Source organism: Balaenoptera musculus, chromosome 1, assembly GCF_009873245.2.
Source record: "Balaenoptera musculus isolate JJ_BM4_2016_0621 chromosome 1, mBalMus1.pri.v3, whole genome shotgun sequence".
NCBI classification, from domain to species: Eukaryota; Metazoa; Chordata; class Mammalia; order Artiodactyla; family Balaenopteridae; genus Balaenoptera; species Balaenoptera musculus.
In genome coordinates, this window is record NC_045785.1 from 157,036,568 (window position 1) to 157,051,663 (window position 15,096).

At 33.9% G+C, this 15,096-nt stretch overlaps 1 protein-coding gene across 5 annotated transcripts in view; it reads right to left on the reverse strand.

Moving 5' to 3' along the window:
- Positions 1 to 15,096, reverse strand: part of AKT3 (AKT serine/threonine kinase 3) — a 392,845-nt gene that overhangs the window by 236,525 nt on the left and 141,224 nt on the right. For 3 of the 5 annotated variants that reach the window (XM_036863094.1, XM_036863086.1, XM_036863111.1), the window contains exon 3: positions 637 to 762. The exons of 1 other annotated variant lie outside the window; for it this stretch is intronic. In XM_036863094.1, the coding sequence (XP_036718989.1) occupies positions 637 to 762 (126 nt within the window). Of the gene's footprint in view, positions 1 to 636; positions 763 to 15,096 lie in introns of those variants that run through there. One more of the 5 variants, XM_036863120.1, reaches the window with a different exon arrangement.

Below are 15,096 nucleotides of genomic sequence, written 5' to 3' on the forward strand. Positions count from 1 at the left end.
AGAAAACTCCTTTCATTGATTAATCAGTAATTTGAACAATCTGAAAGCCTGGTCATAACAATTATAATCATCATTATCATCTTTCAGTTTATTTTGTGCTATGTTCAAGCAAATATACAATTTCTAAATAAGTTTAAATTATAAACATTTTTGTTAGATATTTGTAAGGAAGAAAAATTTACTACAAACATAAAATCTCCCCAGAAGATAATGTCTAATGTAAATCACTTGTTTCTTATCATACAATCAATCAAAAGAGCTAAAACTATGGTAGGAAACTTTGATTAGAGATGCACTAAGTACTGCAACATCTTACAACCAAGTTCAGTCCAGCAACCAAGTTCAAAGGTCTTTGTTTACACTTTATAGAGAAAAACTTGAGGTATGTATTTGAGGAATTGTTTTTATCACAAAGTTCTAACTATAAAAATATTAAACTATTTTGCATTATATAAGACCACACATTATCGATATTCCCTATGCTAAGGAACTGAAATTCTATCTAAGCTGAAAATTTCTCTATTAAATACAAACCTAAACTTTTTCATAGGCTTTTCATATATCCCATGATATGTGACACATAAGGCCATACAAATAAATAAATACAAGGTGAATCAACAGTTATAATTAACTTACTTGCTACTGAAAAGTTGTTGAGGGGATAAGGTAAATCCACATCTTGGGGTTTCTCTTTATATCCTATGAATGAGCCATCTGTCTTCAAAAGGAAATATCTTGGCCTCCAGTTTTTTATATATTCTCCTACATGAGGAAAGCATGCATGTTAATGCTGGGGGAAAAAAGGAACAGCAGCTTTTATGTGAAAAATAAATTATGGTACAATATATGTCCTACAACACTGGCCTCCAAAAATTTAGATAGGCAATTTTCTTTTAACTTAGTTTACAAAAGAAAATACATAAGCCTGCAATTAAGATTCAATAAAAACCCAAACATGTTTTGTTTTTAATGATTTCACACTTTGATAATTCATTTGCACCATTATTTCTTCAGAGAATCATTCAACTGAGTACACATTTTGTTCAGTTTTTCGTATCAGATGGCTGTTAGAGCATATTTTCAGCCGTTTTAAAAAGCCTTGGAAAATAAATCATACACACAGTATCAAGGAATTTCGATGAAAAAACACTTATCATAAGAGGGACATGAAATAGATGTTTCTCTTCCATGTACCACAACTAATTGTGTCATTTTTTAAAAGAAAGATAAAAATTCTGTTTTCATTGTTAAATCTTGATCGTAACTTGTTTAAACAACATTTTATTGTTATGCATGAGAAAAAAACTGTACAAATGCTGTAAACAAGTCAAGGAAATGAAAGAACATGGGTTAATAGAGCTTAAAAAAACCACACACACTCATACACACAAATGTAATAACTAAGAACACATGGTAGTTCCAAGCACGTAATAGTCAATAAATGTATATTTTATCAGATTTTGATATAAGCTATCAACTAGCCACCAAAATATAAATTTTTAACAACCGGATCACCATTTGCTTACTTCATACTTCTTTTAAATTTTAAGCAACAGAGGTGTTCCATGATACTCTAGGAGCTGGAAGGCTCCCTGGTCTCAATTTTCAGTTCTCTACTGGCTATTTCCACCTGGCTTTTCAATCTCAAGTGGTTAATCACAGCACTATAAAAATGTGAAAGCAGTTCAGCTTTCCCTACAAATCCGTTTCTCTTGACACCAGTTATTGAAGTTCAAACCTAGCACTTGACTGTTCCCTCTCCTTATCCTATCAGTAGGTAGGTCAATACTGCCTTCACAAGTCTCTCTCTCATTTAGCCAACCCAAACTGCCCTAACACCTTACATCTGCCCTTCTGCTAATGCACTGTGACTGCTCTCCCATTCTACTCATCCCCCTCCTTCCATCTTATACATCTATCACCTCCAGATAATTCTAATGTCTGTATGTACTGCTTTCATTATATCATTTTGTGCTCAAAAATATTCTGAATCCTTACTGTTTACTGTAAAGTGTCAGTTTCTTAGTATAAAATGTGAGCTCTTCCATAATCTCACCCCTAACATGTATTTCAGATGTGGAATCATTCCTCTGAATCAGCAATTCTCCAAATTCTTATCGCAGACCTCTTTACACCCTTAAATACTTTTAATACTTAAATATACCCAACAAATTTTTGTGTATGTAGATTACATCTATAATGTTTACTGTATTAGAAACTGAAAATTTAAATTCTTATTACTTCCTTTAATAGTAACAATAAACTCATTACATGCAACATTAATATTTTTATTAAAATAGTTTTATTTTCTAAAACAAAAAAATTAGTGTGAAGAGCAGAACTGCTTTACATCTTTGAAAGTCTCTTTAATCTTTGGCTTAACAGAAGACAGCCAGTCTCATACCTGCTTTAACCTGTTACGGTATGTTGTTTTGATTGAAATATAGAAAAAAAAAATCTGGCTCAAACAGATGTGTAGCTGGAAAAGGGCAGAGTATTCAGATAGTTATAGATGTCTTTCTTTGATACTACACCAGCATTTGACAAACAGTCATTTTCTAAAAGGTTAACTGCAATGTGGAATTTGAAACCATTATCAGTGAACTTTCTGTACTCTGCTATGTGAAGTCCACTGGTCTGTATTTCACACTGAATGAATCTTTTACGCTCTGCATGATTTTGTAACATCACTCACTGTTCGTTTAGGAAACACTAGTCCACCAAGTCATACTGGTCTTCCAAATATTGACACAATTCATTATACAATCACATTCATTATCACTACAAATCAAAGTAAGCAGTAGGAAGCTGTGAAGCTCATGATGGCAGATATGTTCTCCAAAATTCTACTCTTTGCTTTAAAACTCAGTTTTAACCATCGGAAGTAAACATTGTCAGTTCTTTTTCCTTCAAGTGATACACTCCAAGTGCCCAACCTAGTGCCTGCCACTTTATCGATGCTCAATAATAACTTACTAAATGAATAAATATGTATATGAATATCTTCCCCACAAGTATATAAGCACACAAGAGGAACTTAAGGGAAAGAAAAGGAAAACCTGACACCCCTCCTCAGTTTAATTTACTTAAAAATATGGCCCTAATGTGAATAAACACAGGCCAAATTTGTAAAACCAGAATGCTAAACCCACAGTCCCCATTAAAAAATGAAACAGTTCCTTTCTTGATTGTACTTATTGTTTTATTTTTCCATTCATATTTAAGTATTCCTATATAAAATTTAAAATATAAAATATAAAATGTTCTCTAATTAGCAATATAATATTTAGAGTTCAAATGCTATTTTAAAACAATACAGGTACAAAGTGCTATAAGTCTGATAAGCTAAATAATAATGGTTTAATAATTATACCAAAGATAAAATGAAAGTAATTCATTTTGAAAATTTTAAAAAAGAAAAAATCAGATAACACCATTTCTTCTTATACATCATTTCTTCTTATTTTTTAAGAGTACTAAATACACTTATTTTAAAAGTGTATAATTAAATAAAAGTTTTCATTTCTACGAATAATTTCCTGTCAGCCACTAAGTATTTACAAGCGCAGATAAAAGACACAAAACATCACCACAAAATTTTATCTTTTTACTAAACAAATCTTAAGAAATTTAAAGTATTTTATGTGGTTTATAGTAGGACTTCTGGTTACCAAAAAGTTCTTAAAAATAAATCTATTATGCATCCCTGACAGGTAATACATTATACCCAGACTGTGAGATAGTCATTGACCCAGAAGAAAAGCTGGAAAGTCAAAATTTCCCTTCTTTATTAGATAAAAATAAGTATTTCTCACAAAATTTTATTACTAATTTTGAATTGATTCAGTTAATCAACAACTGTACTGTCACGCTAAGCTAATAGTGGATCTCAAACTTTCAATGAAGACTCTTGAAGGTAATTTTTATTTTGTCATTTTTCATCTATAATATGAATGGACTTTCTGAGAAAGTGCTTGGAGTGCATTCATGTATTTACTAATTTATTCTAGGTGCTAGGAACACAGTTGCAGACCCCCCCCCCAAAAAATGGTCTCTAACTCATAAAGCTTATATTCCAGTATTACACAAGATTTCAGGTGCCCCCTAAAATTTGCAGAAGGGTTCTGAGTATTCCTGAAAGTGGATCCTTTTTTATAGGTTCCTATAAACATTCTCAACTAAAGCTCATATAATAGCATGATGTGTTGGCCTAATTAAATATTCATTTTCTAGTTCCAGAAGTGGAACCGAGGCTCAAAGAAATGGGCCTTACAAGGACACAAACTCATAAGGTATTAATAAAAGAAAAAAGTGAGCTTATTGCCACCTTCTAAACCCAGTACAGAAGAAGGATAATATTCCTAGCTTAAAAGAATAAAAAAAGTTATAGCTTTTCACAACACCTTGGCAAGACACTGTGTAAATTGATGGCAAAGTAGAATTGTTCCTGCAGCCTTGGGGTTCCCAAGAAAACCGGATCTTGTCCAGCTGGTCATGGAACACTTTCTTAATTCACTCAGCTGAGGCAGTGACAGTTCAAATAAGGCACATCTTCTCAGGCTGCTCTAAAAATATGGCCAAAAAGTCCTGGCTTTTACAGGGGCTAAGTGCCTAGAATAAAGTTACCCTCTCTGCCACAGATCCTTTTAGATAGACTGCTAGAAGTCAACCACATTTTATTTTTTAAGCATAGCATTTACCCCTAAGTTTATACCTGCCGCATTAAAACCAAGTTGCATCATATCTTTATATTTATAGCCCATAGACTTGAACTAATTTAAGAGACAGCCTGGTTATAATGGGGAGAAAGTCTTGTTAAATAAAGCAGCAGCATTTATGGGGTACCAAGTCCTCTCAAGAGACTGTTCCATGGATACCCATCAATATACATTCGAAATTTGTATGCACTGTCAGCAAGCACCATGGTTACACCTGGACAAGATTTCTATCACAACTTTCTATCTACCTTAATGGGTGCTTCCAATTCTTTCGTACTCCTTGGCTGGAGGCTTTATATGTTTTGAAGTATGCTATTACGAACATCACAACACATAATTTCTAACAAAGTTTCTGATATTTTGGCTTCTGTAGTAGACTGGTGAACCCAAAATGTATGTATACACCCTAATCCCTGGAAACTGGGAATAACACCTTACATGGCAAAAGGATTTTGAGAAGAGGAGCTTCTCAAAAGAGAAGCTTATCCTGGATTATCTGGGTGAGCCCTAAATCCAATTACAAATATCTATAAAAGTGAAGCAGAAGAAGATTTGACACATAGAGAAAAGGAAGAGGCAATGTGACCATGGAGACAGATATTGGAATGATGCACCACAAGCAAAGGACTATCTGAAGACACCAGAAACTGTAAGAGGCAAGGATTCTCCTCTGAAGTCTCCACAGGGAGCCTTACACCTGGATTCTAACTTACACCTGCTGCTTACACCTGCTGATACCTTGATTCTAACTTCTGGCCTCCAGAACTGTGAGAGAATAAATGTCTGTTGTTTTAAGCCACCCAATTTTCCGTAATTTGTTACAGCAGCGCTAGAAAACTAATGCAGCGTCTCAACACTATAACCAAAGGCTTGTCTACAGAAACCAAACAAATAAACAAACAAAACCCTACTGATTAAGTTCTTGGCATGAGTGGTATAGAGACTCATAGTTAATACCTTACGCATACAGAGGGAAAAATCCACATCACTTCTATAAATAGCAGAGAATCCTATTTATGAAATGTGGGGTTGGAAGAAGCTGTTTACTGGAGTTCACAGTTTTTACTTAGTTATGAGGACTTCAGATTCTGGACTTTTGCCAGCTTTCTTACCTTACTTAATAATTTACTTCTTGTAATTTCTCAAAGCAAACTGAAATTATGGTTTCTGTTATAGATACAGGTGATATAGCTTTTAAAATTACCAATGGCCACTCATACTTGCTGTAACAGAGGCTTCAAAAGCTAATCACTTGCTAAGGAAGAGGCTGAAGGCATTCTCACATGCATGTCAGGAAAGAGGCATTACTGTTTTGACTCATCATAAAGCTGAAACTTAGCTTTCCTGAAAACACTGAGTTTTTTATATTGTATTTTCTTGTTTAATCACAGTCCAAGTTTTTTTCTTGCCTGCACCACGTGGCACATGGGATCTTAGTTCCTCGACCAGGGATCGAACCCATGTCCCCTGCGTTGGAAGTGCAGAGTCTTAACCCCTGGACCGCCAGGGAAGTCCCACAATCCAAGTTTTTAAGATGTAATATTATTTGTCTTTGTCATCTCTGAGGGATAATAGTTTGAGTTTGAATTCTGACTCTTCCATTTATCAGCTGCAGGAAATTAACCTCTCTACACCTTAGTTTCCTCACCTGAAAAATGAGAATCATAACAGTACCTACCTGAAGGGTTTGGAAGGACATAAAAAGGACTTAAAACATTACCTGGCATATAACAAGTGTTAGATTATTATTATTATTATTAAATGAAGCCATTATCATTTGTGGTAATATTTACAATTCACCTCACGTTAAACATTCTACTACTCAATACAGCACTTACTCAGGAGTATTTACATAAATGAGGCAATACGCAGCAATCAGTAATAAGTTTACTCCACCAGCAGAAAAAAAGTCTCTTTAACTAGTTTCAGGTATATAAAACAAAGCCTAGCTAAAGAAATAAAACAGGTTATCCAATAGCAAAACACAACACTGATTTAATACCTTTTACTTTTTTTTTAAAGATAGGGGTAGGATATCACAGAGGTAACTAGTCTTCCAAAGAAAAAAGCACAAGTCTTAGATCTCTCTGAATTATTTTTATTAAATGACATACACAGGGTACAATACCATGAAAATATAAGTATTTTAAGAATTTCCAAAGAAGTGCTTTAAATCAAAAAATGACAGCTGTCAATAAAAATAAATTTATATGACTTTAAGAAACCATTAGTCTTAAGTAAAAGTCTTCATGGGTCAATTTTTACCTAAGACAAAAAGAGCCTTAATGTTAATTTCAGTATAAAATCTATTTAATTTTATGGTTCCCAATACTGTAAATATTCTGCTGCTTGTTGACAGATGCCAACCAAATTTACACATGTGAACTTCCTCAAAGAAAACATGGCAGAATCTTTTTTCCACTAGTGGATTTTCATAAATAAATATTAGCACTATAAATAAATGAATACTGAATATATAATTCATAATAGTGTGCTATATTGTAAATATCTTATAACTAAATATAGTTACTGAAGAAATGTATAATGATAAACATAATAAAATATTTGCAATTCTTGAAATTGCCTGTTACATTTTTATATAGCAGATCCAAGTATCATATTCCAATTAGTTCTAAGTAAAAGCCCTATTTCTATCTCTGAGGGAATAGAAGAAATGAGTTTCTATTCTATTCACTGAAATTATCATCATACTGTTTTATAGATGTCTTGAAAATAATCTTAAAGAATTTTTTTATATTATCTACATTGCAATGAGCTAGCATAATAACAATTTTTCAACTGCATAGGGACAATCTGAAATTTTAATAAATGAAAGTGCTTTTGAACACTGTAGGTGCTTACTAAATATATGTTGACTCTTTTGCAGCTCCTGCAAACCTAAATTTTTAGGTTATCATTCCCCTTTCATTAAGTCCTTTTCAAGGATGTTCTTTCTTTGCCCTTGGGCAAACTAAAATCGTTAAATTCTATGGTGTCTTCTATGCAATCTCTTCAACAAACAGCCATTAACCAGCTCTGGATGTGTGTTGACAGTCTCTGAAAATTAGGTGATGTCTGAAAAACATGCCAAAAGCATTAATGGCTCTTGCCCAGCTCAGTCATTTTAAGGTACTGCTCAATGAGCATCACAGATCAAAGAATAAGGTTCTTTAAACATTTTTATTTAAAATTGCGGGAAATGGGCTTCTAATAGATTCAGTCATTCAAAAATATTTAGTGAGTGTCAAAATACTTACTAAAAAAAGGCACTAAAAAAAGCACTGAGAATGCAGCAATGAATGATACAGGCATAGTACCTGCCCTCACGGAGCTTTAAGTATAGTAGGCAGCAGTGAAAATAGAGCTAGAGAAAAGCAGATGACTGAGCAATTAAAATTCAAAACGAAAACTTCTTCCACTTCTTCAGTCATTTTTAATGCTCCAGGAGGTCATACTGAGGGATGGCAATATCTCCTATGCCTTGGCATTTCCAAAAAGCAACCTATGTGCCTTGTGAAAAAGGTGTTCAATAATATTTGCTGTTTGATGCATTTCTGTGGGGGAAGAGACTGGGAGCAGTATCAGCATATGGTCCTTCAACGTTCCACAAATGAACTGTGTTAATCCAGGTTTGCTGCTGTGTTAATTCAAGATGGGCCCTGCACCCCCTCCTCTTTGAAGCCTCATGACAATGCAAGCAGAGAAGCACGGTTATATAGTTTATGATACTATTTCCATCCAGCATAACATATAACACACTTTTGCCTTTCACATTTCAAGATACTGCCCAGGCCTGTCTTTTTCTCTCATGATTTTCTGTATAGTATTGATTCATGAGGTCATATCGCAAAACATTCAGATCTTTATGATGATTTCACCCAGGTTGTATGACTATCGCATAAGGTCACTGAGAGATTTGTCTGCTCTTGTACTAGTCAATGTTACCACTGCAACTGGCCAGATGGAAGGTGTTTACAATTTTGGTGATTTCGCATCATGCTTCCAAGATGCCTTAAATGCTTTCCAGATGTACCCACATTCCTCTGCTTTACCACATATGCTCTTTCATGATTATTTTGAAAAGTATATTATAGTCAAGAAATTTTGCTTCCACTGCATAATGCATGAACTTGTCATTTTTATATTAAATATAGTTTTCATATCTACTTCCTAAAGAAGCCTGGGATCCATGTTTTGCTTTGAAGCTTGAAGCAATCATGAGAAAAGTACCTATGCACTGAATACCACAAGATGTTGGAATGCCAGCTTCTCTAAGATCTCAGAATGCCGGGTCTGCCAGTACTTAGTCTACTTTATAATTTTCTTTTGTTATCCAGAAAATTGTACAATTACTATCTACCTTTAAACATTCTGGTACTTGTTTCATGGTATTCTGTAAATTAGTTAATCAAATCCTGGTTCCCTTTGTTTTTAGGAAACACTACACTGTAAGCCAAAAATGTGATACTTACTAATCATTCTTTTAAACATAAGAATATCTTAATAAAGTTATAGTATTAAGTTTTAATGTGAGAGAAAAGCAAGGAAAATGGAGAGAGAGAGAGAGAACAAAGCACACATACAAACTAGCCAGCAGAAAAACAGCATCTTGGCAATTTAGTGAAGAATAAACCGTGAGATTAGTTTACTTAGCAGTAGATATGTTGTGGAGAATTACTCAATCTGTACTCAGCTTCCTGCTGGGTTAAATGTGAACTAAATTATTATTTTGCTTACATTTACGCCCTTGTAGATTGCAAAAGCAAAGCTTTCTTTTTAATCTGCTTCCTGCATTATAAGGAAAAAGTCTCCAACTCCACACACTGCATTAAGCATACAGTCATTCCTGCAGTATTTTAACGGAGTAGCTAGGGCCAACAGAATTTTAAACTATTTCAAAGAAATGGACAAATTTAAAAAGACTTTAATAGAAATTTTTACAACTTCCTTACTGTAAATATTTTGCTTTTCACCACATCATATTCTCTAAATATTAAAATCAATGTAATATCTTACACTGCAGTAAACAGTCTTAATGAGTATCAAACATGGAAGGGCTGAGTCCATTTGCAAACCTACTTACATGTACCACCAGCACCTACCACAGAGAAGGCTGGCATTTTCTAGTACTTGAATGGATGAATAAACCTACCACTATGCAGAACAGGGACTACACTCATGTCAGAAAAGCTCTTTCAAATAGAAATCCCACTATAACACAACCCTGCAAAGCTCAATCCATTTTTCTGTTGTAACACCTGATGGGTAAAATATACAACAATATATACAATAATAGTGTCTCACTATGGCAGGGACAGGGAGTTGGCAGAGAAAGTTGTAGTGCTTGCTCATCAGGAGGAGCCCTGTGACATTTGAAAAAACCCTCAGGTGATTCAACCTTCCCACCCCTAAATTAAAATCACTGCCTTACAGAACAAAACTCAACAAAATAGAATCAGGTTTTATCTTGGACTCTCACCAATGGAGTGTCTCCTATAATAGCTTTCCAATAGCATGGGACCCAAAAATTACACTGCATCAAATCACAAACTCTATTATTCTGAGGGTGAATCCATGGCCTTTCGTAACTTCTCTCTTCCCTCCTTTGTTTTCCCTAGGCGATATACTTACTGAGACTTACTGAGACTTGTATCACAGTATGTAAGTGGGGAAAGCAAGGCAGGCAAGGGCACTTGAATGTACTGAGCCAAGCACTGTGCTCAGGAATTATGCACAAGAGACCTCTTCACATAGGCATGGAGAGACTGGTGCTAGGACGTTCTCACGTTACACAGACAGTGATGCTGAGGCTCTGAGACACTGGTAACAGGTAAAGGACAAAGTTGAGATCTGAATAAAAATCTATTGCAATCAACAAAATTCTACTCTGCCATGCTGCTCAAGCTTTCAAAAATGAGGCCAGCATTTTACAGAGCACACATTATGTGAAGTCCAGACTTCAAATGCCAACTCTGCCACTCACTAGTTGTGTGCCTTTGGGCATGCTGTTTCATCTCTCTGTGCCTCAGCTTCCTCTTTTGGAAAGTGGGGACAACAGTAGTGAAGAAGAAATAAATTAGCACTTGTAAAGCACATAGAACATCTGGCTCATACTAAGTATTATACAAGCATTTGTTAAATAAATAAAACCTCTTAAAAGTACGGCTAATCAAAAAAGACTTAGTGAGTGCCTAATATGTACAACGTATTAAACTGCACAAAAGTAAATCGAGTATTTAAAATAAAATGTAAAAACAAATAAATTAATAAAATAAAATAAAATAAAACGTGATTTGTTACAAGAAATAACAAATGCTGGAGAAGATGTGGAGAAAAGGGAACCCCGGGATGCTGCTGGTGGGATTGTAAACTGGTGCAGCCACTATGGAAAACAGTATAGAGTTTCCTCCAAAAATTAAGAATAGAACTACCATATGACCCAGCTACCCCACTTCTGGGGTAGCTTTATCCAAAGAACATGAAAACACTAATTCACAAAGATATCTGTACCCCGATATTCAGCAACATTATTTACAATAGCCGAGATATGGAAACAACCTAAGTATCCATCAATGGATGAATGGATAAAGAAGATGTGGTGTATATATACACAATATATACCACAATATATATAATGGAATACTACTCAGCCATAAATAAAGAATGAAATCCTGCCATTAGCAACAGGGATAGACCTTGAAGGTATTAGGCTAAAGTCAGACAGAGAAAGACAAATACCATGTGCTTTCACTCATATGTGGAATATCAAAAAACAAATGAACAAACAAAAACAAACTCGTAGATACAGAGAGCAGATTGGTGGTTGTCAGAGGGGAAGGGGGCTTGGGGACTGGGCAAAATAGGTAGAGGGGATCAACCGTATGGTGATGATGGTGATCACTCTGTAGTATATACAGATATTGAATTATAATGCTATACACCTGAAACTTATATAATTTAAAAAAATTTCAAATGTAGGGTTTGTTCCCTGTATGGGCTACCAACCGCCCCCCCCCAAAAAAAACAAAACAAACAGACAAAAAACCAACAACAAAAAACAAAAAAATTTCAAATGTAATTTGTTAATTTCATTTATACAGACTATCACTGTTCCACATTAGTTGAGCAAAGTACATGCTGTTTTTTAGTGGATAAAGTTTCAATGTTTGTTATTCACTTTGCTTATATCCTATTTTTATCTCCTATTATTACTGATAATAATGAATTACATGTCATTTATGCTCGACCAATTGAAGTCTTTCACTAAAAACTGGTAATGCTGTCACAGAAATAGTCTTTCTTAATTCAGTATCAAGTAACTCCAGGGGAAAAAAAAAAAAAGCAAGCACTCCATTGGATTTACTACTAAACATCTCAATGTTTGTTTCAAATTATCTCATAAGAAAGTTACCTACATACAAAAAGCAAAAGGCAAAAGCATGCAAGTCATTATTTTCACATCAGGCCTTTCCCACTTTACTTCTTTATTACACAAGTTAATTATCATTTAATCTTAAATACTCTGAATTCAGAGACATGTTAAACCACACATTAATGTTAGGCTTTTATAAATGGAATAATAGTGTATTTCAACTTTTAGTATATTTATATTTACATATAACAATTACATATCCAGTGAAGTACATTATTCTGGATTTATTGTATTTGAAAGATGTGATTATGCTTAGGTTTATAAAACTGAAGGGAATATAATGCTTCCATTTCAATGGATGCTGCCATACATTCAAAAGCGTGGTTCAAATAATTTTGAATACCAGAATATTTGCTATCAAAGAGACAAAAAGTAAAACACACCCACACACCCAGTAAAATCATCTTAACTTTTCTAGGTAATTTTCTTATTCTCTTTGTAAACCAATCTAATTTGGCAATATGTGGCCAGTCGTCTGTTATAATTTTCTTAGAAAAGAACTGAACATGCTTAGAGGCTGTCATCAAAGTGAGGTACACAGACACAGCTAACACATTTAAAGAACAGAACAAATCAAAGATATGCAACCATAAATCAAACACTATTCAATGATTCAAAGAAGTCCATTTTTCCTCCCCAGAGCAAGTTTAAAGATCAGATAAACAGCAGAAAAGCTGCTTCTCAATGTTAAAAATGAATTTACTTACCTTGGCCCTCTGAGGGCAGTATTACCTAACACATAGACAGAAATTACAGAAAACAGTCTTTACCTACCATTCTAATAAAAATAAATTTTAATAAAACAACCTGTATATTTGCTCATTGATTTCTTTTCTTGTCATTATCCATACTTCTACAAGCAAATAACCCTCATTTTCAAATGTTTCCAGTAAGTTTGAGAGGAAAGATTTTCTTAAAACCAAGGCATCATGAAGGAAAATGACTTGAAGACTCAATATCATGGAAGTTATTCAAAATATAATAAAATGCAAAATTATATAAATGATTCTGTGCTGTTTAAATATTAAGTTTCTATTATAATGGTCTCTGTAGAATAATTTGCTTTTTAAAAATTGCAGGATATGAGAACATACAAATCTTTCAGTAAAGATAAAGTACTTCACAGAGATTAACATTCAGCCCCAAACTAAATAGGGGTTCCAGTTTCTTCTTATAAGCAGCTAACAGCCAATAGGCTCATTTGTTATGAACCACTCATTTATTAATAACGTATAAAACGAATGACAAACTGGCAGTGAAGGGTCAAAGCACCCACTTAATTTTCATGCTGATTCTGAAACTATAAAAATCTTTACATAGCGTAAGGATCATCAATTTACTTTCTAGAATCTAATGCAATGTGCATTGGGTGTTTTATTCCTTTTCCTCAGAAAGTACCTATTTCACACAAAGTAGGAAAAACATTTTCTGGTATTCACTTGTCAAAGATTTTTTTAGGATGTACAAAACACTGGATAACTCACCCTGTATAGACCAGTGTGACCTGACAGACTTTTAATTTAAGAATGTGAAAAGTGCTAACCTTCATGTCAGAGTTTTAGGTGGAAGTTAATTAGTGACTATCCAAGTCCAAACTGCCCATCACCACCACCTCCCCCGGCCACCCCCCAAATAAACCCAGCCTCAAAAATGAAGAGCTGCCTTATAGTGAATGGTAAATAAAATTTTCTTTTGGACAGTAAGATCTCCTGACATACGGCTTCCACTTAGTAGAAAGATGCTTTTATTTAGAATTTGTACTTACTTTTAAGAAAAGTCCTTGCTTCTACAACTTAGGGTATATTTCTCCACTTAGGAACTATGCCATTACCTGGCATAACTTTGGGTAAACTAGATTTTAAAAATATGTACTACTGGAATTAAACAGTTTTATTCTTTTTAAATTATACTATACCATGGAGTTTTCTAAGGTCAAAAAAAATTTTTAAACTAAATTCCAAGTCCTATTTTACTAAAACAGAAAGTACAAAGAGCTATCTTAAAAGAGTCAGTTGAAAATAATGCAAATGCAAAGACAGAAAAGAAGGTCATTTCATAAAATTCTTTTCTATAACAAATATATATACTTAAGTTTAAATATCTCTTTAGAAAGATGCCAGGAAACAACAGCTGCTGTTCTATGTGCTTTCACTTAAAAGTATAAAATTATGAACTTTGATGCTGTGTTCCAGTCTAAAAGCAAATAAGTGACTCGCCTAGCCAAAAAAACACATGAACTTCACGGTTTATGCCTTTCTGCCTTTGTATCTTAATCATCTTCTGTTCTAAAAAGTGTTATCAAGTTTACCAACATCTTTAATCAGATTTTCTTGAAACTACACACATTAAAAATTTTAAGCCAAAACATTTAGCAAGATGCCTTAAAGAATGTCAGACAGTGAACTATTCTTTCAACATACTGGCCAATATTTTTAAAAATTACTATTCATGCAGTATTTTTCTGAGGCACAATTCAAATACATCTATATAACATTAAAGCTAGAAATTCCTAAAGTTTTTTTGAATTATCCTGAAAATCACCGAGTTCAGTTTCACTCATATGTGAAATGTCCTCACTGTGAAACAGTTTCATCCGAATCTGTGATACATTTCATAGGCTATGGGATATTTCCACTTCTTTGGTATTATAAGTTGTTTTTGGTAAACATACAATTTTTAAAAAAATATTAGAGTACAACACTTAACTATCTGCATCTGAATACTGGCATCCACTACCCATGTGCTATTAAACATTAAAATATAGTAGTATGAAGCTAGCATTGCTCAAACTGAAGTTTATTTTTTTAAATATAACCAATTTATTCTTCAAAACTAAAATAGAAGTCCTTAGGGACTATACCCAGTCCTATTAACCACTCTTAGAAACTGGATCAGGCAGCTTTCCCAGGTGCTACATCCCTTGCCCTTCAACCAAAATTGAGTAAT